At 36.0% G+C, this 27075-nt stretch overlaps 1 protein-coding gene across 3 annotated transcripts in view; it reads right to left on the bottom strand.

Annotated features, from left to right (window-relative positions):
- ksr2 (kinase suppressor of ras 2) overlaps positions 1–27075 on the bottom strand; it is a 109256-nt gene that overhangs the window by 19127 nt on the left and 63054 nt on the right. For all 3 annotated transcript variants that reach the window (XM_028034388.1, XM_028034387.1, XM_028034389.1), the window contains 14 exons: positions 24944–25013; positions 23173–23256; positions 22774–22859; positions 21629–21649; positions 21277–21386; positions 20296–20464; positions 17627–17668; positions 14826–14895; positions 10120–10168; positions 7869–8230; positions 4490–4586; positions 4258–4391; positions 1824–1958; positions 310–439 (listed from right to left, as the gene is read on the bottom strand). In XM_028034388.1, coding sequence (XP_027890189.1) covers positions 310–439; positions 1824–1958; positions 4258–4391; positions 4490–4586; positions 7869–8230; positions 10120–10168; positions 14826–14895; positions 17627–17668; positions 20296–20464; positions 21277–21386; positions 21629–21649; positions 22774–22859; positions 23173–23256; positions 24944–25013 — 1559 coding nt within the window. The remainder of the gene's footprint in view (positions 1–309; positions 440–1823; positions 1959–4257; positions 4392–4489; positions 4587–7868; positions 8231–10119; positions 10169–14825; positions 14896–17626; positions 17669–20295; positions 20465–21276; positions 21387–21628; positions 21650–22773; positions 22860–23172; positions 23257–24943; positions 25014–27075) is intronic.

The raw sequence follows: 27075 nt of genomic DNA, 5'->3' as shown, positions 1-27075 counted from the left end.
CCTAAGTGTGTCTGTATGGTGGTGTAATTTCACCAACATACAGCCTATTAGATTAGTATGATGCTAGTTAGTCATGATCAATTTGTTGGATCATAATGGTTTAAAGAGTTCAATGTTTTGCATTGGGTCCAAAGTTTACATTGCTGGATATTGTTTGATGCTTCTAATTTTAAAAGTGAATTAAAATAAGATGTGTTGTGTAAATTGGGCCTATATAAACATGACATTTTGAATTCATCATAATTTGGAAACTAATGCTGTCAGAAATGTGACTCATGATCAAGTTAAAAAAAGGAATAAAGTCCTTACCAGTATCTCCTTCCCCATCCCAGTTTGGGCGAGGTTAGGCTTCATGCCACTTCCAATCTGCCATATGATCACCTCCGCCGGCTGACTCTTGTAAGGCCACTCACGTGCATGTAACTCATACCAGATGGTGCTGCGAAGACAGAGACGAGTAGAGTGCGTCACTGCTTTGAACTATCTTATCTCATTTTATTAAAAAATTATATGAAGCAGTAGAATTCAGATAAGCAAAAACGCCACAATTCAATTAATACTTTCAAAATTAGACCACACTGGTGCATAGAAGGGATCCATACAGAAACATTGAAGAGTTATTTATAGGTTAAGATTATATGTTTTATCATGAATCTAGAGTATTTGTAAATATGGTTAATGCAGAAAACACATAATTTCTTTTGGTGCATATAGACCATTTTCACTCCTGTACAACATGTTTGAGTAGAATAAAAATAGCTCAATGCCAGGAGTAATAAAAAAAATAAATAAAAGCAGACGCTTGATTGTTGATGAATATGCATAACAGCCAAGGGGGTCACCTCCAGGTAGCACAAAGGCCAACAGAGCAGCGGGACATTGTGCACAAGTGCTGCGCTTGTCTTCCTTTCAGAATAATAAGAGCGATGAAGCATCCATACGGGAGAACCGTCTGAAAACGCTGTTGTGTTAATAGTCAGTAGAGCAGGGTCTACCCCCACAAACCAAGCCATAATGGATGTGGAAGACAAAGTGGAGCCAAAGTGATTTTTTAATCAACTTAGGGCACATATAAAATTGGTCATTGAAGGAGGAGAATGGAGAGACTTTTGTCTGAGAGACTTATTTGACACTTAGAAAATCAATCTATATGTAATAACTCTCAGATTCAGTAGGATGAATTCACTCAAAATGTGTAACTGCATTTTTTTAAAGGCAGAAATGAAGCAAATCAAAGACAGTCTGGGTGGGTTTGAAGAAAGACATGGATGTAAGAAAGTGAGGTTTTGGTACTGATTTATTTAATTCAATATATTACTTACTATTACCACGAACTTCAAGAACAACATTTACCTTCAAATCTAACCAGATGCTCACCTGGACATCTGGTTAGCTGCTCGTAAACAGCTAAAAAAAAAAAGAGTACTACAAAATGTTTTCAGAAAGTGGGTTAATAAAAATATTATAAAAATGCTAGTTAACATTTCTATTTATATTTGCCTTTTACTCTGATTAAGTAGCTGGCTTTTATTTTATTTTTTTTTAGTTATATTTTTATTCAAAAAAAGTACAATGTAAGGTACATAAAAATACGGTAACATGAATTAAATTAGCTTTATCTGCTGGCTTTTATAATGATATACTCTCCATTATGTAGCTTCGTACATAGTCTTTAATTAAACTTTCTAAGTTTGCTTCTAACTCACTGGCTACTGCTTGAATTTTTGCTCATTTTCGGATTGTCAACAGTTAGCTATAAATATCCAGACTCAGACACCGTCCGGACAAACAAAGACCTGGACATCTGGTTAGAGGACACTCACCCGAAAGCAAAGACGTCTGACTGTTTGGAGAAAGGAAGCTTGTCCTCCTCTGTGTCTGGAGAAAGCTGCTGAATAATTTCTGGGGCCAGGTGACACAGCCAGCCATTGGGGATTCTCAGTTTGTCTTCTCTCCGGCTGCAAAGCAGAAAGATACAAACATGGATATTTGTTACAAAGTGCGTCTCTTCCTGTTGTATTGTGATAACTTGCTTTAATGTAGTTTGTTACATCCAAAAAGCCAGAATTCTGGTTTGCTTTTAAACAGCTTTGTCATATATTAAATTGAATTTTAAGGATTGCATTGTGTCAAATTCCACATGAGGGGGAAAAAAACGACAAGCAAATGCATTATATTGTCTTCAGCCATCTGTGGTGCTGCCATGTCTTCAGATTAAAAAATAAAGAGTCACAGGTTTGCCTTAGGCATTTGAATTTCCTTGTAAAAACATAGCAAAAATAATTATTGTTTCTGGAGGCTTAAGGCCAGTGTGGTTTGACATTTAGACTTGTATTATTAAATGTATACAGCTACTGTTTGGACAGCTTGTGTCACATTGATTATTGCAGTAGATTTTAATGTCAGTGCAAATAGTGTTGTGATCATGATTAGGGTAAATGTAATCACTATTCCTTTATAATAGAAAGACTAAACTTGAACTACAAAGTGTTTTGCTAATAAAAACGCTGGTTTGGTTTCAACAAATGTGGGCGTATTTACTTATAGAGAGTAAAATGACTCAGTGTAAACTTACCTGATGCCAGCAGCAAACCAAGTTTACTTTTCTGTTGCCAATCGGAATGGCAAATTTGGGTTACATTTACTTTTAATTTAGTGAAAAATGACATAAACAGTTACAAATTGGTCTATAGATTACAGTCTCGTTGGCTTATGATCAATTGATCAACACTTCTTACACGTGTCTTATTATTTAATTATAATCTTCTATTTTATCCATACACACAAATTCCTTTTAGAAACATGGAGTCAAACATCTACATCTGTTGGTAATTATATATTGTTGATTCATTATAAAAAAAAACTCAAAAATCTCAACTTTTCTCTTTTGCTGGGTCATACCATCTTTGCTTTTCTCTTTAGTTTATTTTCAATTTCAAGGGATCACCTAACCATCAAATTTCCATGCTCTGTATATACACAAGCACCTGCAAGGTAGGACAATTGAACTAATCAGAGAAAAGGTGATGGTGCCGCAATCTTTGACTTTTTGAGTCTCTCCGATGCCACTTTTAGGTACTCTTACCCATTTAAGGACCTCAAGATATAAATGTGTAGATATTTGTTTTGTGACGACAAATGTCAGCCTTGCAAAGATTTTCAGAAGGATTTAGATAGGAGGCTGTTTCTGGTGAGCTTAAAATTGTTCTTTGTCTCCTTTTCAAACCTTCTTTCATGTTGCTGGAAGTGAGTTTAAGGTTATTGTGCCAATGAAGGACCCAGGACCTTCAATTCAAACAGTTTTCTGACAAAAGAAAATGAAATATGTAAGATTACTGACCTACTCAGTGTGCTAAAGGAACAGAATCCAGTACCTGAGATCCTGGTAAGCTTTTGGGTTGATGTATATGGAAGTCTTAATAGAACAAGTTTGTAAGGGTAAAAAAAAAAATTATAATTTTTATCAAGGCTTCATACAGGGACAGTGTGATAGTACTATATTCTACATTTCTAAAAACCCTCTTATACCTTTGGCATAAAACTTAAGGTTTTTGTAAAAATTGCCAATGATATTTATGAGCAGATGTAAATATGTAATTGTGGCATATTTTGGTACATTCAGTAATTACTGTCATATTTTAAAGATCAAAAAGTAATTCAGTAATAGTCTATACTATTACTGAATTACTTTTTGATACCACAATAAACCTAATAATTCCTTAGTGTTTGAAATTTTGCATAATCCATGATTTTGCTGTAAATATGTGTTAATGCAATAAAAAAAAGCTTGTGAAGATAATACACATTTGATCAAAGTTGTCTGTCTTCAACTTAGATGAAAGAAAGGCTCATCTTTGAAACTTGGAAATCCTATGAAAAAAGACAAGAAGGCTTTTAACATCTCTGCGACTTCTGAATTCAGTTTTTATGAAGGAAATTACTCTACGGTTTCGTTGATATTTCCTTTTCACATTTCCCTAATTAATAGTGGGGGTTTTTTTGTGTGGCGGGGGGTGTTTCGTAGCAACATTACATCTTACATTTATGACTAAATACTGTCTAAATGGGCTTTTTATTACCATAATGGTGGTAAAGTACAAATCAAATCAAGCTAAATATGTGTTCTTGTATAAATATGTTTCCAATCACCCTGTCACAGCAAAAAGCTGCATGTGTCAGTTTTTAACTAAGCATTCAGGTGTTTATTTGCAAAACAAATGTAAGCTTCTGTCTCTAACGTGCTTTAAAAATATTTACCTGCCAGCCTGCAGAACTCCGGATATGGTAAAAAGTCCAAAGTCAGTAATGACGACTTTGCCGTTATCATAAAACACATTCTTGGACTTCATGTCTTTGTGTAAAATCCCCTTAGCGTGGAGGTAGCCCATTCCCTGAGAAGAAGGGGAAGAGAGATAGGTGAAAGTTCTGTAATGCGATGTTTGCTGCTGAAGTGTTCCTGGGAATCAACGTTGATTTTTGTTTTTTTTACCTTGACCATCTCTTGTGCAATCTGTCGCGTCTTGTTAACGTCCAGGACAACCTTGGCATCCCGCACCACAGAGTAAAGTGTCCTGCCTTTACACAAGCTGACAGAGAGGAGAAAGGTCATAAAATCAGCATAAAATCAGCATAAAAAATGAACCAAAAATCTGCATTGTGGAAAGTAAAATACAAAATAGATTGAAGCCAAGATTGTAGGAATCTGTATTCATAAAGGTAAAGTTGCATTTCACAACAAAGTTTATCTATATACTGTCCGATATGAAGATCCTCTTTATGATTCCCCTACTCATTCAGAATGGAGACCAAGATGGCCTTCATGATCTGCACTTGGATAAGTAAAGCCTTCATTGCAAACCTGTGAAGGACTGATTATACAGTAGAATCATAATTAATTAGAATAGCAATAAAAAGTTAATCTCTTTCAGTAGTTCACTTCAAAAAGTGTCCCCAACCTGTATTGGTCCTTATAAAAACACACCGAGTCATACAGTGTGTTTTTGTTGAAATGGATCTTTATGACTGAATCTTTGTTAATCCAGATTTTATTAAACTTATGCTTTAATTTTGTGATTATTAAACAATATTTTCCTCATTACTGCATTTCTGATAGAAGGTGTAACACTTCTCCAGAGCTGCCCTCAGAAAATGCATTTTAATAGACATCTACCCAACCCCTTACTGCCTCACACTTGGGACCCTCAACCCCAACTGGTGACCAGCAAAGGACCCGAGGCCCATGATTCATGCATATTCATCTCGTAGCAACAAGCTGACAGGAGCCAAGTCTTTAGGAGCCGTCCCACTTCATTCTTTTTCTCAAATGCAGCTTCCCGTGTCCGATGGCAAATACCTTCACCTCTGACAAAAATAAATAAATAAAAAGCTAATGAGGCCATCTTAACATGCTGAGATTCACCCCTGTGTTTCAAAATGAGGTGGTTACGCCATGTGCATGAGTAAAAAAGCAGCAATGACATCACAGATGACGTCAAACGCATAAAACGTGTTCTGTGTCCTCTGCAAAAAATCAATCCAGACTTAGTCACAAAGGAAACAATCGAAAAATAAGGAAGCAATCAGCGTTAATGATCTAACTCACGCAAACAGAAATTCCTAATTTAAAAATAACCAATATACTTCATTTTAGTTTGATTATACTAAACTAAGTTTCACATTGACCTATATAGGGTTGCTAGAGTTGCATCTTAAAGATTTTCATCCTCATCATCAGTCTGATATGTAGAAGCAGGATAAAAAAGCCCCCTGTTGTATACTGACATTTGCTATTATTTTGAGGAATCACCAGAAAAGGTTTCCAAGAGGCAGGCAGCTCATCTGCCAGCTCCCCTACATTCACAGCAATTTCATCTGACATCACCTGCAATCATAAAACTACAACTACAAACATGTAACCTGTTACACAGTAAATGTGAAGAAAACAGAGATGTGTTTCTTGCAGAAATGTGTTTGCTAAAAAAAAAAAGTGCATATGAATCCAGTGAGATTCTCCATTCTTTGGTAAATAAATGGAACAGGAAAGAGAAGAAATGAGAGGATGATGATTTTCTGTGTGGCTCTTTTTTTCAGTGTGAAGATAACAATGGCAGTCTCCAATATCCAAACAATTTGCTATTGAACATAATTAGCTTTTCTAATTAATTAAATGAGAGCATTTCTTGTGATGTCCTTGAATAATAACAGGCCCCTCTCCCTATACTGTGAGAACGCAAGCACTAATCCATGAAATAATTAAAAGGTGTTAACTACGTGAGAAAATTCATTCAAGTTCACTTGCAATGCTTTATCTGCTGTCAGCCTGTCAGAAAAAACCCACTGTTTGCTGTGAGGTGTGGGTGGTTCATCTACTCAGCAACAGTCGCAGCCTGTTCTAATCATAATGTCTGCATGTTTCACTGTCAGAGACTCCATAACGGAGCAGATCTGTGGCTGATCTGAAAGGAGTGCCAGGAGGATCCTGACTGCAAAGACCTCACAGCTGCCAGTCCGCAGAGCAAAACCACACATTTCACAGATATGATGCGATCAGCATGAAACAAGTCAGAACCACTGGACAAATGAAAACTGTATTGTTTATTTGACTTTGACTTTCTTGCTCGCACGAATGCTGTCAAAAGCATGTTGTTATTAAAATAATAATGTAGAGTGCGATTTTATAAAATTTGTGAAAATTTTTATTAAAAAAGTGAATATTTCAAACGATCGTATTAAAAGATTTCTTTACTTTCCTAAACCTTGCATTGCTTGAGGAATACCAGTTAGGGCTGTTATGATTACAAATTTTACAGGATGATAAATTGCCCCAGAAATTATTGTGATAATTGATAATAATGTTGCTCTGAGATTATTTTCAAGTGATATATTGATAATGGCATAGTAATGCAAGTTTTACTTCTTAAAGAGTAAAAAACTTTAATTTTGTACAGAACACTCCACACTGCAAATTTTAAATATCCAAAATAAAACACAAGCAAAAACAAATAAAGAGAAAATAAAATCCACACGCAACCAAATAAAATGGATTATGAAGTCTTTAAGCAAAATTGCCATTTAAAAAATATCAATTATCAAAATGAAAATTACTGAGCTCATTTAATTAACCATGCAATTAATTGATTAATTTCTCATTGCGACAGGCTTAATACTGTACATCAATTTGTCAGTATGATGCAGGCAGATCAGCACACCCACATATCAAATTAATACAGAGCCTATTTGAACCTGTGCGATTACGTACAGTGCAGACCAAAAGTTTGGACACACCTTGCTAATTCAATGGGTTTTCTTTATTTTCATGACTATTGATAAGGCAAGAAATCCCACTTATTAACCTGACAGGGCACACCTATGAAGTGAAAACCATTTCAGGAGACTACCTCTTGAAGCTCATCAAGAAAATGCAGAGTGTGTGCAAAGCAGTAATCACAGCAAAAGGTTGCTACTTTGAAGAAACTAGAATATAAGGGGTATTTTCATTTGTTTTACACTTTTTTGTTTAGTGCATATTTCCACATGTGTTATTCATAGTTTTGATGCCTTCAGTGTGAATCCACAATGTCAGTAGTCATGAAAATAAAGGAAACTCATTGAATTAAAAGGTGTGTCCAAACCTTTGGTCTGTACTGTATACACCAAATTAGTCTGGCCATTTTCTATGCAAGTCCGTTCGATTTTCATCTCTTTCATCTCCACCTGGGATTTCTCCCATTGACGGATAAATTGGTCCGTTTGAAAATATTTCTGATTGTGAAAAGCTTGACAGTAAAAACAGGAGATGCAACAACACAGCATGTTCAGTCCTCAACAGATTTCATCTCCAACATAATCTGTAACATCTTTCTCCCTACCTGGTGATGATGGCCAGATGCGGTGGGCTCATGCACACCCCCATGAACAGCACCACATTCTCATGGCGAGTGTTGCGGTACGCCATCACCTCCCGTTTGAAAGCCTTCAGCTGGTCTTCGTTGTCCCGCTCGATGTCGATCAATCGGATGGCAACCTCTCCGTGCCACCGTCCATGGAACACCTTGCCGAAGCGCCCTTTGCCGATCATCTCTCCAATCTCCAGCTGCTCAAAGGGGATGTCCCACTCCTGTAGGAAGATGCTCGTCTGGCTGGCTTTGCGTGGGAAGTTGCGAGCAGACAGAAGGGACAAATTCATCTCCTCAAACTCATCGCCGGAGTCCTCATTGTTCGCATCTTCATTCTGTGGTAAAGCAAAGAACACAAATTAGGGTATTAGAACTGTAGGTTATCAGAATAACATCTAATTGTGATATTGTTGTTGGAAATGGGGATTAACATATTTATAACAAATAACCCACATTTTCCTGGCTTTTATTTATCTTTTCCTTCATCACAATGTCCCCTTCAATCATGAACTTTTGCAACTCCGCCACAAAAATCCAGATCCATTCTGGGCATCATTGACAGTGAAAGTCCATCTATCAGGCCAAATATAATACCAGAAAGTAGAATTTGCATGTATGCCACTATGAATCTAATATCCAACCAAATATTGTATCCAAGCAATCCTTTGTGGTTGCAATATTCCACATATACATATTGTACTGATGATTGCAATTGTAATTCATTGTATTCTTCCGTTCTACTACCAGAGTATCACTGGAACTGGATGATTTTCAGTTTGACTGGCCGTGACGGTTGATTGGCCAGTTGAGAACTCAAAAATCTCATCTTTCAACCAATCAGTGAATACACCACACTAAGCTCTACCAGGTTGCTCTGACAACAATACTGCCCGGTGTAGACAGTGTAGTGAGTGAAGATGACTCAAAATTAACTAGTTTCAGTATGAGTGAGGTACTTAAAAATTAATCTAGAGATCGCACAGAGACATAAGAAACAATTTAAAATGAAGCTTAAATTGTTCCTATATCATCTCGAGACATGCCCATGGTTCATTTAGGCTTTGGGACATAGCAAGACATTCAGCAGGTAATAGGAAAGCTGAACAAATCTTAACAAGATGCTCTATTTTATCCCTAAGACCTTTCAGACTCTGTCATGCTGGATTTGAAAATATTGACAGTCAATATCAGAGATAAGACATGCATCTACATTCACTAGGATATAAACACAGAGACTGCAGTTTTGTTATGTTAGACCTGCTATCTGCCCTAATATAAGATGCTTAAGAGAGCTTAAAAACATCAACTCTGTAATCAATTTAGTCTTATCAATTAAAAATAACAGTAAGATCCTGTTTTACAGTGACTGCTCTCACACAGGGACATGGTATAATCTCTGCTCTCTATATTAATAACTAATGATCCCTTGTGGCAAAGAAATTAAATGTAGATAATATTTTAAAAAAAATGTTCTAGTATCTACAAAAAAATAACATACAAATAAATTTGAAAATGTAAAAAGCACATCACTAAAACAAGTGAACTAACAACAAAACCCCACAGACATCCATGTCCCAAAAAGTGCAGTAAAGAAAAACATTAATTAAATATTCTTTCTGTATGTCCTTGTTTAAAAGTTACAGCTAAAGAAGCATCTGAATTTCCAGTCTATTCAATTGGAACATAAACTCATAGCTTATCGATTATCAGTATCTTCCTATTAAAGAAAGCACTTCATTGTTATCTGGACCATGTGTTTGAAATGCAGACTGCTATTCAGGCTCTTACCAAAGAAAATGGAGTTATAAAAAGAGAAAACAACTAGAGGGGAAAAAAGGTGGCTGAGTAACTCTGATTTGATTTTAAATATAATGATCTGAAAGAGTGAAAATAGGCTATTCAAAGATGCCAGCTGGGATATAATTCAAAGCAATCTGCATTACATTTTCTCAGGATCCATCATTGTTACAGAAACAGAACTGACGAGCAGCAGTCTTGCTGCTTTTGACGCATAACTTACCTGGAGGCACCTCGGAGAGCCAAGCCAAATTATGCTAAATGGGAAAATCACGCAAATGGCTGTGACGAGCGATGGTGAGAGCTCTGCTTGCATTCCATTCACATTCACTCACAAATTCACACGACAATGTGGAAATGCAAAGCAACCATTGATCTGAAAACTTGAAGTTACACCTTAATTCAGATCGATCAAAGAAGGACTCACATCTGATGTCGGTTCCACTTCGATTTGAAGTAAGGGGTTGCCCTCATTCCTGAAAGAAAGGCAAGTTTTAATGAAAATATAAGCAAATAGGGTCTCTACATTAATATAATTTTAAGCACTTTTAAAGAACTGATCCCTGGAGTCAAGTGATTTTCTGACACAGCAGTGGCTCTAACCAGAAATCCACCTGGTATGGACAGATGATTTTAGTGATTGTGACATTTGCAACTCCCTCTGGAAATGGAGGTTGTGAAAGAAAGGTGTGATATGTTGGTAATAGTTACTGTAAAGTGTTGCTGCAAACCTTCAGCAGATGAAGATATAGTGTCAGACATCTGGCACGCTCAGATCTTCAGGTTCATTTTTAGACACTTATTTTTATTTATTTATTTACATTTGTACCATCCTTTTCGATGTGTATAGCGATGAGAAAAAATTGTATCCTTGTTAAACTTCCTTATGTTTTACGCTTATTTATTGCTCTGACTGTAGATATGGCCAAGTTTACAATGGATAACTTTTATGTAGATAATAGCAGATCAATGCATCTGCCTTACTGGAACAACATGTCTTTCTTAACTTGAAATGGTCAAAGTCATATTTATTTCCCTAGTGGAACATGAAATTATGGTTTGCTAATTAAAAGCTTCTACACACAAGTATAAATTAAAAAGCTTAATTTCCATTTCTTTTAATAGGATTCTTAGGGGTGCAACTAATTGTGGCTCTGTAATTTTGTAAAACAAGAAAACAAAAACAATTATTTCTTAATTTGTTTTTTTCCCCCTCCACTAAACAAATGCATCCAAATTAAAGGCAGAAATGTTCTTTGTTTAATTATACTAGTGGAACAAAAGACTGAATTATTTTAAACTTTCTCACACATCTTTACCAGGAGTGGCAATTAATATGTAGGGTGCGCTAAGTGGCTGTTTTTAATAGCCGTACTTTTACTTATGAAGAGCAACACCTTGAATGCTATGTTTGCTTGTCTTTCCCTCTTTGAAGGATAAGGTAACTGGGCCGCTATATCAAATGAGATTTATACCACAGGAAAACAGGAAGTTGTAGATTACTCATCAAAAGTTCCCAAACATTCTGATCTTTAGAAAAGTAAAGTACAAATCAGGCAAAGAAATGATTTAATTATCTATACCACAGGTGTCAAAATCCAGTCCTGGAGGGCCGGTGCCCTGCAACTTTTAGATGTGTCTCTGCTGAACCACACCTGAATAGAATAATTAGGTCAGTAGCAAGGCTCTGGAAAACGTATCTACACAAGAAGGAGGTAATTAAGCCATTTCATCCCAGTGTTTTGTAGCTGTGGCACATCTAAAAACTGGAGGACAGTGGCCCTTGAGGACTGGAGTTTGACACCCCTGATCTATACTTTAATTGATCACACAGCAGCGCACTGTTTACAGAAGTAGTGATGGATGCGGCCACTGGTGGATAAATTTGAAAGTTACTCAGACATGGGAGTCGACAGTATTGTCATGGGATCGTAATAAGACAAAAGAAATCATAACTAATAGCAATCATCTTCTGTGGAGCATTGACTGCAGCTTCTGAAGAGAAGCCTGTTTGGATCGACACTTGGAACCAGGAGTGGTGGGATTGTGATGCTGGTTTCTTCTGGTGCAGAATTATGATGCATGTGTCACGTTAATGATGTAAAAAAAATTCAACATGATCTTTCAGGCTAGACACTTTGAGAACTATTGGATACATATTTGAATAAGTACCAGTTATGGAAGTGGGAAAAATAAAAAATTTTTGGTGGGTGTGTCAAAATCAGGTGGTAGAGCCTGCAATGAAATGTCAGATAAGGGTCGTACTGTATGTGCCTCCTGTGTGAACGTAGCTTATGTCACCTCATATTTAGACATCTGCCAAGACTGCTAAGAAACCTGGGAAGCAGCATATCCTTTTAAAGGTTGTATCCATACATTTCCAGCATATACATTTGAGTATATTGATATAAATTCAAGTTTTATTTAAAATGTTTCCAAAATAAATTTTGGGTTTGATCTTATATGCATTTCAAAAGAGAAAAAGAAATCTTATTCAGTCAAGAAAATACACTATATTTTTGTATCGGACTTGTGTTTGACAAAGACTGCCAAATGAAGCATTATTTCTGCCTTAATTACACAAGAATTATTTACATCAAAGTTTTGTGGATGCTGTAAAAAAGAGCCACTGGATTGTTTATTGTATGGAAATGTATTCTGTGTTGCTGCTTCGCTGCGCTGATTGCTGATTGATTGCAGGTGCACCTGATAAACTGTGGGTGCCTGTGGGTGTGGAGCAATCTTAGAGAAGCTGAAATATTTGCTATTATACCTACAGACACTTTTTGTGCACCGAAGCACGACGCAATAAATATGTCGCAGAGAAAAAATGTGGATCTGAGCCTGTGTTGCTGGATATTGAAGCTACTTGCCACCTTTGTCTGTGCACTGGTAACCTTTTTTCAGTCTGCTTTCAACAAGACACCAAAAGAGCAGCCATCCCGCTGGTGTAGAATCCCTTTGTTAAACGCGAGGTCTGTTATTGAGGCCACCTCAATGACTATGAAATGAGCCATTTTCACAGCTTCGAGCCATTTCTGAAATTATATCTGCTTTATTTTAGTCATTTTACAGAAGGTGTCTTCTCTGTCACAGCGGCCTTAGAACTGACATCACAGAATATTGTTTTTCTTCATGAAATAGTTTGAGAAGTTTTTTTGACCACTATCATATTATTTTTTTTGCATTTAATTTTTTTTTATTTTCCTTTTCTTGTGCCGTCACTATGTCATGATATCTCATCATATTATATCGGAAAGAATTCTGGAGACAATTTTTATGAATAAATTACCGGCTCCACTCCACAACACTGCAAAAGAACAATGATGGATTCATGAATACATTTTGAGCAGGGTAGGAATGTAAGAAACTCCCATTTCTTGACCTCAATTTTTTTTGTCTAAATCTTTTTATTAACTTCAAAGTGCATTTTCACCCTGAGGCCCAATTAATTTCTGACCTCAGGATGTATACCTTCAGATTCATGCACAGTGGGAGGCAATAACATGACTAAAACAAGCCCTCATATTCCTCACTGTGTAACATTAGTGTGTAACCTCTAACAACCTCTCCAAGGTACATTAGCACTTGTTAACAAAGCATTCCCGGACTCTGGGCAGAGACTACAGGTGAGGCAACTTATAAAATAATGTGTTTCCTGTGGCGCCAGAGGCTCATAGTAGCGGTTCGATCTCTGCTCTAATGAGGGAATCCTGCAGGGCGTTGAGGTCTGAAACAGGCCCTCATTAACCCTGGGATGAGGCAGTCCAGGCCAGAGAAATCTGTCACCTGCTACTGCAACAGCATAGCAAGATGTGGGTAGAGAGGGACAATAACACTGGTGAAAGAGGAATATAGGTTTTAAAACTTTGCTGATGTATTTACATTTGTCAAAAGACAGACAACAGCCAGAAAAGAGAAGCAGTAAAAAGCTGAAAGTCCTTCACTTGAGTCACAGAATTCAGAGACAAAAGCGTTTAGAATATTATTCTGAGGTACTTATTTAAAGTTATTCTGTTGCAGATGACAGAATGCATCATGAACAAATGGAGAGTATTTTCTAAGCACCACAGAAGTAGAGAAAACCAATGTGATGAACTGACTGACTAATCACAGTGGGGAAACGTATAGTTTGCAAGGGAGACTTCTAACTCAGTTTCTCCGGGTTACGCTCCTCAAGAGCTCATTTCTTATCTCCAGTCATAGAATATTTGTTCTGATGAGGCTCATTTGTCAGATTAAAAGTGCATTTTGCAAATGACAATCTTTAAACATACTTTACATTAAGCCCACATTTCTGCAATAAAATTTGTGTTATTGGTTAGATGTAATATTCTGGCTTTCCAAGAAATTAAATGTCATGTTTTCATTAGCCTTCAGCAGAAAAATATAATTAACAGAAATAAAGGCTTAAAAACATCCATTTCTGTGTAATTGATCTACATAATACGTTTCACTTGAGTTACTGAAACAATTGTATTTGACAACCATTAGCAGTGGATTATGGTAAGCCATTTTTGAAAAAAAGTCATCTGTTATGTTCAAAAAATTAATTTTCTTAATTGATTGCTCTTACTTTGAGATATTTATTAAAATATTTGATCTTAAAGCTGTCAGCTGTTTCAGCACTCTGGCATATTGATGTCAAAACATGTGCCTTTACTGTAGATCAGCTTTTGGTAATACTTTGGTATTTTCTTCTGTCAATGTAGACTAAACAATGATATCATTACAACTGACCATCTGCTGTAGATTAAGTTTCTCTTGTTTCCTGTGTTAGATTGAGATGCTAATCCAATTAACATCAGGGTCGAAAGGCATCTCATCACCTATCCTCCTCTTCTGGATGTTTTCCCATGACCAGTGGCTTCCTCAAAGAGTCAGTGAAAATCCACTTGGCATCCCAAGCGTAGCGTGAAGTAAAGGCCATGCTAACATTAGTCTCTGAGTAATCGTCATGTCGTCCCTCACATTGAAATTGTCACCCAAATATCTGTGCTCCAATAAGTCTGACTTGGCCTCTGAGCGGCGGTCACAGAGAGGAAGAGAGAAGCGCGAGGAGGAGACACGGTATACTGTCAGACAAGGACAGAGGAAAAGGGATGGATGAATAACAATATGTGTTCTACTCACCCCTGTTCAGAGAGGACCGGATGCAGAATGACTTGTGGTGCTCTACTGGGAGGTGCCTCTGGTGTAACATCTGGAGACATTGAAGTTACAACCCTTTATAATGTATCCAAGCAATCAAAGTTATATATGCATATATATATAAAAGTAGTTCAGCAATGGTAGCTTATCTATGAATTAGACAAGCACAATTGTATGGTTCTGTCAAATGAAAACTTGAAGAAGGAGCGATTGCATTATTGTCATGCCAAGACTACAACCTAATCACATCCACTTGTACTGTTGGTGGATGTACCCCAGAAGTCTAAATTATAAAACTTTCTGGTACTGCAGAGACTATGCACATGGAGTCCTGCCACTGCTGCTTTTGGCTGTAGCAAAACAAACCTCACAAAGCTGGTGAAACAAATCCATGTTCTCCAAAAAACAGAGAGAGAGAAACTGCTATGTGTTTTCTGAGACACGAACAGTACATGGTGTAAGAGTTTTAATTTAATTTTAGTCTACAATAATTTTTAATAAATTATACAAACTGATTTAGAATCTGCAAACCAGTCCAAGACATCTTTAAATTACATTTATGAAGGTAAATACATAAATTACTTCTTCATCATTTGATCATAACTACAGTAGTTTTCATTGCATTGGTTACCAAAATTAAAGCAGGTACCTTTTATGTGACAGTGAAGTTATTAGGGATATTGTTTGGAACAAGTACATTAAGATTGATTTTAAAAAAAAGAAAAACTAGATTTAAAGAATGCCTTTCATCAATCATGCATGCACTGGAGTATTTTTGGTAAAATGGATGTCATTTCTGAAGAGTAACATTGTCAGAGATTGAAAAAAGAAGCAATTGTTTTTCATTTCATCTGGTGAGTTGTTTTTCTCAATAAAAATGCTGAACAGAAAGATTTAGATGCAAAAATGTCAGCAGTAAAATGTTTGTGTATTCACATTTTGCCTAGCATGGCAATGTGTGTTATGGGATAAGTATCTGCATATGTGTAGGGAAAAAAACTGTTCATATTTTACTTTACTGTACATAATAGGACTTTCCGAAATGATTGACACCACAGCTAAAGATGGCTAATTCCCTTAAAATATACATCAATGTTTTATTGCATTGGCATGCACTCAGACAAAAACACATCAATCCAGTTTTTTTATTATTATTATTTCAGTGCAATTATACAGTGGGGGACTAAGTTATGAAAAAACATGTTCTTAAAATAATCTAAAATTGTCTATATTTATCTGAAGCATTTTCTTTTAAATGTATACTTTGGTCACAGTATCAGTGATCCTTTATTTAATAATGCATGTTTTCCAGTTTTCCTGTGGTACCAATTAGAAAATACAGTATTCAATTAAAGGTGTTGTGTATTGATTTTTTAAACTCAATACACTACTGTATTAATTAGAAAATACAGTAGCATCTTGCCAAATGTGCCCATTGCCTGAATAAAAGTAATACAATTAAACTAACTTCAACTGTGACAACCAAAACCAGATGAGGATGACACACTTATCTTGCCACCATGAACATTTACAAGGACGGTAAGTCAGAAACCTCTAAAGCTTACCAATGGAGATCGAAAGTTTCTATAACAACCCTTTTTAAAGATTTTTGGTAAAAAAACAATTTACCAAAGGTTTAAATAATAGTAAAGATTGTTGTTTAAACAGTAAGGTAAGGTCAGGTTACATGCATAACATCACACCTCATAATTTAAGAACTGTACATTTAATAACTATATGTTAGCTGTTAAATTAGGCTATATGAGTGAAGTTTTGTTATTTTTTCTATTCTTTAAAAGCACAACATTTCACAGGGAATATGAAGTAAGGGCAGCTTTTGTGTTGAGTCTACCTCTGAGAGACACATCATAACTGCTGCCTGTGTTAACACACTGTGACAATTTGTGGCACAAAGTGCAAGCTGCAGAAAGTCCCTCAGTTGCATGGCACATTAGAAGTTGGCACTGTCACCTCACAGCAAGAGGGACCTGTTTTTCTTTTTCATGTGGAGCTTTCATGAATGCTTTCATGGACTGGCTCCAAGAACCTGCAAGCGCTCAGTGTCCAATCTAAGCCATTCATATGCAATATGTAATTTATATGACAAATCTCTATATTTCAGCCATATGAATGCTGTGACATGAATGATCCCACACAAATTTATCACAGCTATTACATTCACATTCGAAAACATTCAACACAATGCTGGTCTTGCCATTAGGCACCTTATATCCTGTAAAAGTGGTTTGTGTTTTCTTTTGTAAACGAGAACCAGCATTAAACATATTATGACATTAGTGTTAAACTGGATCAACTTCCACATAATATTGTAAAAGAAAGCGACAAACTAGTTCTGTTAAGCAGATGAATAAGGTAGGTAGCGTAAATTTGACTAAAAAGAGTATGAGTCGACAATGAGCAACACATGCAGCTGTCCGCAGCACAGCACAAACAGAGCACCTGCCTTAACAGATCTCTGCAAGCTACACCGTCTGCTTTTCCCCCAAACCTCTCCAGGTTCTCCCAGCTGTAATAGGCTGCCAAATGAGCTACTAGTGAATGGTACCACTGTTGACAAAAGCGAGAGAATCTGGGCTCTGACAAATCATTAGGAACCCCAAATGAGACAAGCATGAGTGGGTGTAGGAGTCAAGAGTCTTCAACAAGCCAAGGTGAGAAAAGAAAAAAAATGACTACTGACATCAAAACATTCTGCCTTACTCATCATTGGTTGGTTTCAAAGCACTGAAGGATTTAAAATGATAAATTACTCAGGGTCTTACCAGGGAAGATGAATTGCTGCTTGTATTTGAAGTAACTGGAGGCTGTGGAAGGAGAAAAAACAGATGAGCCAGAGTTAAATCATCTAATTTGAGCTTTAATAGGGTAATACACAGAGGGATTACAAAATGCATTTTAATTTTCAATGAAATTATTAAAGTTTTTACAAAACTGCATTTTTACCTGTTTACCTGTTAAGATAAAAAAAAATACTTTCAAAAAATCTAATCAGGAATACAAAAATTGCAACTTTTTGTGCAAGATAGAAATTTTCTAGACTCCCAAAATGTTCATCTAAGGTCTGAGCTTCACTCCTTGTAATATTTTGTTTTTGAAGAAAATCTTCACCTACACTGACAGTGGAATTTCAATCAAAAAGCAAAGAAGGTGGTGTTAATGTCAAAATTAACTGCATCAAAAGTACAAAAGAAGCTATTGAGCATGGCTAAAGCTGTGCTAAGCTTCTTACAAAGACATCGACACTCATTTCAGTAACACTGCATCAAATTTCTCAGTCATTAACATTTTAGCTTACATCTGCAATTTACTGGAAAAATAGCCAGAACAAAGTCAGCTGTAGGTGCAATCATAGGCATAACTACCTAAAGGACTGGTGTGGACATGTCCCCACCAATATTTCCTGCACCTTTCTTTCTTTATGTGGCTGAGTCTATGCAACTCGGGAGCAGCTGCACACTGTATTCAAAGCATTAACAGCCAGTTAATGCTTTTGAAAATTCCTTTGATTGGACGTGGTGTCCAATCTAGTGGATTGGACACCACTCTACTCACCAACTGCTCCAACCAGACCTATAAACGTTTTTGCGTCTTTAATATTTGCTACATTAAAGACACATCATTTCTCATCTGCTATATGTAAGTCAGCAGGGCAAAGGTTTTCTAACCAACTGAGGGACAGCTTAGAATCAGAATCGCATAATTGAAAAATACAAAGTTTGATTCATTTGTTTTACACAGAAGTTACTTATTCTGCTTTTGAAATGTTTAATAACGTTTTGATTAATGTTTAATAACGTTTTGATTGTTACAGAATCTCATGTTGTTGATGTTTTTAGCACTTAATAAAATTAGACAATAAAAGGCAATTATGTGGTAATTCTTCACAAAAAATATTACTGAATTGTGAAACTGTTCATCTGTAGGCAAATAATTCCATTAATTAGAATATGACTGAAAAGTTCCTTTGTTAGTAATTCCATCACCAAGTGAAATACATTACATAGATTAATTAGATTACTTCCGTTTTAACATATTTATATTTCGTAGTATGTTTAATAACTGCTAAAAGGTTATTTTCAAAAGGTACTATTAATCTGACAAGCCTGATCAGGACATATATTCTAATTTATTGAATAAGACTGTAAGTTTTGGCTTTATTCGTAGCACTAAAAAAGAAAAGGCCTTCCAGTAACTGTGGGTCTGTGGGTGCATCAGCAACCCCCCAACATCGCCAGCCCCCCACCCAGCTCCTCCTCGTCCCCACCAGCTTACAACACAAAGTTACACCCTTGGCTGCAATAACCTTTTCTTTTTGTTCCAAGACGTCACTCCACTGTTGTCACAGTTTGCATGTTTAAATGTCTGATTCAATGTCACATAAAGTATTTTTAGAACTTCCCAGTTTGAAAGTATTTTTTATCAAAAACTTTGAATGTGGACAGCAGGTTCAAACAAGGAAATGTATTTTGCAGAAGGTACAGGTTAGTTTGGGCAGGGCTTAAGATCCTGCCCGCACTTTTTAAAGATTTAGAATGACAGATTCTGAGAAATAAATTTTCAAGTTTCTTACCTACAACACTTTCTTCATATAAAACAAAGCAATTTACCTTACCCTTTTCTAGTAGTAGTTATCACCTTTTTGTCACTTGTAAACCTATCCAGGAGATTTATTTCAGTGAATGTAGATTCTTTGATAAGCCAACACAAAAGGATGCAAACATTAATTTTAATTTTAAAGGGGCTGTCCATTTTTTTTATTGACTCATTTTCAGAATTTCTATGGTGCAAGGAGCAGGTCAGTTTAAACATTGTGGCAGTTATTGCAGAGTCTATGTTCTAATATATTATATCTTTTGAAATGCTCTACTGATAGAGTAACTACACATACTGGTAAACTTCCTACGTCCAGCCAACTGAACACCTCTCAGGTCTTGTGGGGTCCCAACCACAAAGCAGGTATCATTTTGAGCTTATGAGAAAGACATTTTTAAATTATCGGTCTGGATAATTTAAATGCCAAATGCAATGCCCATTATTCTGCTTTCTGAGATTTTGTCAGCCAGAGACCAACAAGCTGTGTGGACGTATTTTGAAAGGCTAGTTTTTATAAATATTGCCATACTTCCATGTGCATCTGAACACCAGTCAACAACTTTTCTGTAAGTTTAGTCCACCTACATTTCACTGGAAGCACCTTAAAATATGCTACATGCCGAATAATCAATGAGTCATATGACTGCTATTCACAAACTTGTGGCTTTAGATATGAAATGATAAAAACTTACTGATATATTTTTTGTGAGAACCAAATATTTAGTTTTGGTTTTGTAAAGCAATATCCTTTTACAACATTGTAAAAAGAATGAAAATATATCAGTTAATTTTTGAACATTAAGTTGAACCATGTTTTGTTAACTTTGTGTGTTCCTACCAGTCAAGTTGAACTGTTTTTGTTGCCGTGCCGACTGTGGAGAAGGATGCAGTGGTGATGGCGGAGTGGCACTGCTGGGCAACGGAGGAGCCGGGGAGGATGGAGTGGAGGAAGTGGTGGATGATGGATTACTGCTGGAGTCCGGTTGGTAGGGGACTGGGATGTGATCCTGAAGAGAGACAGAAAAAAATCTCTGAATGTTTTTGGTTTCAGAAAAACTTTAGCCTGATCCTTAATGTTTGTTTGAAAAAAAAATACTGCTTCATAGCTTTACTTCTTTGTTCAGAAATGTAGTAAAAAGAGGAGATTTTTGACACATGAAGACCCAACCAGTTCTTTTGAAAATTCCCATTGTTTCTTTACTCTTCCTGTCAGTCTCGGTTGTACGGTTGTACACACTCTTTTGCTTTTTTGATATTTTTCTTCTATTTACTAATGTGCTTGTTTTTCTCTAACAATGAGCAACATATACATATCACACTCAGGATGAAGGTTCTGGAATTGGTAATTTAATTGGTAGACTGTTTACTCTTACATGATTTACGTATGGTTTATCAAGTCACATCAATATGTAGAAATAAAGAAAGTTTAAAGAACTATCTACCCAAAATTATTTTTAAAATAGATTTTCGAACGCCGTACTGGTAAAATAGCCCACAAGGTTTAGTACTATTGAAGCTCTTGTTTTCATGTTCCTATCCACAGATTCATTCTAAACCTTCACTTTTAGCTGCACAGTGGGAATCATATGATAAACTTCATTCCAGAGGAACTAAACATAAACCCTGAGCTGCCAAACATTCAGCGTGTGAAAGCAAATGCATCTGTGTAAACATCAATGTCGCTGAAAGATATTTTTGTACCCTTTTCTTATCCCCTGAGAAATAACAATGACTCATAACCCGCTCCCATAAATGACAGAACGTGATATGTAGGACAGGTTACAAACAATGTAATTTGGAGTTTATTTGTCATGCCTACCTTGTTGATTTTGTTGGTTTTGGGGAGCGTCTGACTGATGTGCAGGTCTGTGTACCTGAGTGGATTGTTGATGTCACATGGCACTGATTCAGTCCGTACCAGACGAGCTACTATAGAAAATATGAAAACAGAAAAGCACTTAAGCTCTGTGGGAAACTTAAACACTTGCTTAATAACTTCAAGAAAATCAGTCAAGCACTGCTTCTTATTTAAAAAAGAAAACAAATCTCACCACTTGTTATGAAATGCTCACATTATTAAGAAAAAATCATCTTAAGGAGTTTATGCTATTATAAAAGTGTCACATTTCTTATTAAAGCATTGCTGAAGTGGTCCAATTAGAGCTTCTTACCTTGAATGATTCCCTGTTGGTCTTATTTGGAAAAAGAGATGGAAAGCAGGAGAAGACAAAGGAGTTTTTAGTTTTCAGTGATGTTAGTGTCAGGATAAACAGTGCATCATCCAAATCATTGCTCAAGACAGACTTGATTCATCAGTCAGTCTAGAACATTTTGTTTGCTGTAATTAGAAGGTTTCTCTTTTGTGGGGACAAAAACACACTTTTTATAGCCAAGATAATTAAAAATAAATGAATAATTATAAGGGGAGAGTAGATATGGATCTGGAGTGCAGGCATCTGCTCTCTTCTAATGAAATGGTTAAGAAAAAGACGTTTGTCAGAACCTACAAAAGTTAGGATATCTCAGTAAACTTAAAGCTGCCCAATCATTAGCTTTCACCTGGGGCAGCTGATTCAGCAAACCAAGTACTTAGTATCAGTTTGTGATGCTACATACTTTACTAGGAAAATAACTGAACAAAATAGACTCATGACAAGCAAATTTGTTTTGCCTATTAAATAAAGATAAGGAATAATTATCTTGTGATAGCAGTGCAAAACATTTTTTAGTTTAAAGCTGAAACAATATAAGACAAATGCCAGTGTAACAATCTTCATCCTCTAATGAAGATATCAAGTTATTATATGATGCAAACTTTACATATCAAAGATGAAGTAATAGAAATAATTATTGAGTTAAGTTTTTTTCTTTAATTTGTCACACATTAACAATCAAAATTTTGGCAGTATTAACTGAATTTTCTGGCACAAAGTGCCTCATTTCTCACTCTGAAAAACATATAGGTAACAAACTCAGCTGTGGGTGAGACTGAACAGGGACTATTCCAGATTACCAGCAGCCTGACACACATCAGAAAATTAAAATGTGCCTGGAGCGACACAAGTTAAGGTAAAGATGCATTCATGCAGGATAAAAATGTTCCAACTTCCGTGAAAAATTAGCATTTACCCCAAGGCTTTACAGTATGATTTTCCTTTGTAAAGTTAATGAGATGAGAAAAAATAGGAACATGACAAAGACTATCATGTTCCGTGAACTCTATAATCTTTCATAATTACTTGTCTTGACTGTGAAAGCAAAAATGTCTATAACAATCTTTATCAATACAATGTATGCATTAAGCATTATATATTACCTTTGAGGGATTCTCGTCCGCCTCGCTGTATAATCAATAAATGGCAAGGTGGGGCTTCTTTGGTGCATTTGTTGTGGCACTTCAGCCTATGTGCAAACAGAATACAGAGACTAAATTAGTGCCTATTAGTTGCCATTTGAATATTTACTCAGAGTTCAAACTTATGCAAACAGGAAGCATTAACATTAACAAATAAATAAAGAAATACAAACTGCAAATGTATGTAATAAAGATGAAAACAAAGAGGTTAGACAAATGTCAAGCACACAATTAAAAGAATTAAAAGATCAATATGATTTACTTGTTTTTTTTTTTTTTTTTACTTATAGAAATGTGGGATCAGATCTTATTTACTACTAGAAATTTAAGTGAAAGCTGTCAAATATTCATGATACCTACTTGCAGTTTTTACATTTTAGTCCAAACAACATTCCCTTTCCACATACTATGCATGTCTGGGACATCCAGTACTTGGTGGAAAACCTGCAAGTAAGAAAAGACACAATAAAGGTGGTATCATCATATCAAACATCTTTGTAGCTATAAAAAAACATTAATCTTAATAAGCATTTTGCCTTCTTATAAATGCTCATTAATTCACAATTAGTTTCTGCCAGCTGTCTGGTTCTTCATATATAACCTATTTGCAAGGATAATACACACCTGCAGGAGCTTCTTGTATAACAGTGTTTACCATTGCAATTTCCTCACCTGCTGATTTAATTTGGGTCCATTTCATTTTTCATCTTTTTTAAACTCAGTCTGAATGAACAGACAATCTGAAGCACAGTAGTGAGGTCACAGGGTTAATATCAATAGAACGATCAGTCTGAGTGATCGGGAGTTTTCAAGCTTGTGTTCATGATTAGAGTCCAACGCAGCCTCTTCTCAAGCAAATCCACGGTGCTCTGCAGCAAGAACCAATTCCCTGCGCAGATTGACTGACCGTTCCAAACACGTTTGTGACAATTGGCAGTATTTACTGATGCAACGCCTGGACGCCAGTGGTGTCGCTGGCTGGCTAATGGCAGGTGACTAATCTAGTTTGACAGAATCAAAATCTCTTTATTAGACTCCTCCTTTGCCTCAAATGAGTCACACCTCACTCCAACCAAATCCATTTGACAGAATGTTTTAGCGGACTGTCAATTATGTAGGACAGTGAGGTCAGCTGCTGCATGACGAAATTATCTTTCAGCAAAGAGGGGGTGGCAGTGTAAACAAATGCATTTATCTAAAAAAAACACAGAAGAAAGGAAAATCTTAAAATAGACAAATGGAAGTCAAATAGCTTGTTGTGTTAAGGGGGAGATATTATGCAAAATCAACTTTTTTGAGGTTTATATCAAATTATGAAATCATTCCCTTATCAATAACATACAAAGTGTTACTTTGATTCAATCATGCATGTTTCAGATACCTTTGAATCTTCCATTGCAGGCTAGATGCCTGCTAGCACAATGCACTGCCTATTTATCCAGCAGAGCTCCCACATTAGAGTTCCCCTGCGACTCCTACTCAGTTCCTTCAGATTAGCAGCAGCAATTAGCAACACTTGGTGGAACTGTGCATCTGCTGAGCTTAAAATCCAAGCAACTTATCAGTTCAACACTCCTGTGAACTGTTGTGAATCATTGGAAATGCATTGTTGTGATGATGTGCTGAAGGTGGACTGTGGGAAAGGGTTGGAGCTTATTAAAGCTTATTTTCAAGGCGGTAATACAATGTCATCACAATGTTCCTCTCTCTAATTGCAAACTTAAGCTTAAGAGCAAACAGGTGATGCTTCCTAAAAAATAAAATAACATCTTAATTTGACAGCATTAATACAATTTTGCAAAGAATTAGGACCAAAAGTCCTATTTCGGCGACAAACTAAATGCCAGTCATAGCATAGTTTTGATGGCAGACCCAGTTATTAGGTTTCATGCACAAATATTTCTTTTTATAATAATTAAAATGATTTCCACACTTCATTCTTTACTTATTGTTATCTTTCATTTTAAAACTGGTTTGATAGCAAACATTTTGAGTGTGACTAAAAAGCAAAAACAGAAGAAATCATTTAGTTGCCCAATACAGTTTTTTTGCAACATTGTATCACATAAATTGGAGCATATTTATTAACCACCTCCAACACTCCACAACACGCAATTTTCTTTAGACTTACCGGTGCTTTATGGAGTTTCCAAAATCTCTTCGGGGAATCTGTGGGGACCAGCGAGGCACTGAAAGAGTGTCTACAGAAAAGAACAAAGAAAGAGTAAGGTCTTCATATTTATTTCCACTTTAAATGGTAGTTCTGGCAGAATATCTATGAAGAATTGACTAAATGTCTTGTATTCACTGTTCATTTATTGTATATGGCATTTCAGAGTATGGGCGTGCTTTTGTAGCAACCTTTAAGTCTCAGATGTAATCAGCAGTTCAGACAACTGAGTGTCAAGATGTCACAATAAATTAGATGTCTCGGTGATGACCTAATTGACGACAAGGGTAATGGTCATATACCACTGACAGCTATGTTTTCATTGGGATGAAACAGCTAGTTAATTTGTTTCCAGCCTTAACCCTTTCATGCATAGTGGTCACTACAGTGGACAGCTATCTAAAAGCCATTTTCTTGTGCTTCCTGTGGATTTTTATGTTATAAATGCACACAGACCACTGAAGTGGACACTAATGCATCATAAAATATACCATCAACCACTGGTCATCAGCTGCAAATGCAAGAAATTATTTTTGTTAAATACAATATGGCCGACAGACAAAAAAGCATGAGAACCGACCCGGTCCCTCCTTCTACTGTAGACGACTCTTGCAAGTAAAAAAAATATTGTGACATCAGATAACCCCTAAGGAACAATACTACTGATGTATTTTTCAAATAACAACTTTGTATTTGGACAAAATTACAATTGATCACATAAAAAAAAAAAAATTATTTTTACAAAAAAATTTTCCTACCTTTTTTATGCCTTAAGAAAAGAATTTTAAAAAATGGAAAAAAAATTCTGACACAAAGGATCATAATTCATGCATCAGAGGGTTAATTGCTAAGTGAACAAACTGACAAATGTGGTCATAACACTATCTGAATAGATTTGGGCTCTATTCAGATATTCTGATTTGCTTGTTATTTTCAGCAAGCAACTGAAAATAACTGTCACAGCAAATATAGTCAAAGCAACTGTGAGTTTATCAATCAACACACCGTTTTCATGGTATTCAGGAGTTACTGGTTCCCTAAACTATTATTCAAAGTGGTATTGTTGAAGTTTTGTATGTGTTGTTCCAAACCATGCAGAAATTGACTAGATCCAATTGATTAAGCTCCCTCTAAAAACGTCTTACCAACAGACATTAAATGATCCATTGAAATAGAATACATATTATACTTTAGTCAGGAAATACTTTGATTACTGAAGAGCATGTGAAAAGTTGCCACAGACAAGGACAACTAAAGCAATAACAGCATAACTACAGCAACTTAGATGGCAAGACATAAGAATTCATTTAAGTAATGAAAGAAAATAGAAATTGACCACTTTAGTTATACGCTATGCTTTCAATTCTTGAACTAATGACATCTACTCCAGAAAGTAGTGTCACAAACCAGCTATTAATGGGATTTTGTGTTTTTGACCTGTCTTCAAGTCACTTGTCATCTAATTCCCTTCAGTTTTTGACATTTTTAAGACTCTTGAGAAAATTTTATATAAAAGCAAAACAAGAAAAAGCAAAAGTTTTAATTAAATATGCATTAGCACACAAAACCATGTGTCAGCAGCAAAGAACAATTCAATCTATCTGTGTGCTGCACTCTTTTAAGCATCAGAAATGAAAACAAAATCAAATATTTTCTATAATACAATTCAATCTCTGTGGGTTTAGCAACAGGGTTTATTTAGTGATTGGGCTACTTTTATGCTGTCTGCAGTCCATTGTGAGCAACTCTAGCTTAAATAGAAGTTCACAAAAATGTCTTTCGCATGGTCCATTAGAGCCTGCAGAGATTGAGCAGCACAGTACATCTATGTGTAACCTCCTACTGAATGGTGAGCATGGCAACCCACACAACAGCACTGGGTATGTTTGTTAGCTGTGGAGCTGTGCACTAAGATAGGTGTACCAATGATTTAATAACAAAATAACTATGTAGAAAAGTGTTGATAAAGTTTAATACCTCACAGTCCACCATCAAAAATTATTTCAATGAAGTTCATCGCAATTACATCAAAGGCTCACACATATTAGAGAGATATTTATCTTCATTTTTGACAGCTGCATATGATGTGCGGT

This window comes from Xiphophorus couchianus, chromosome 12 (genome assembly GCF_001444195.1).
Source record: "Xiphophorus couchianus chromosome 12, X_couchianus-1.0, whole genome shotgun sequence".
In the NCBI taxonomy this organism is placed as follows: domain Eukaryota; kingdom Metazoa; phylum Chordata; class Actinopteri; order Cyprinodontiformes; family Poeciliidae; genus Xiphophorus; species Xiphophorus couchianus.
The sequence above is the reverse complement of the archived record's forward strand: the minus strand, read 5'-3'. Positions and strand labels throughout refer to the sequence as shown.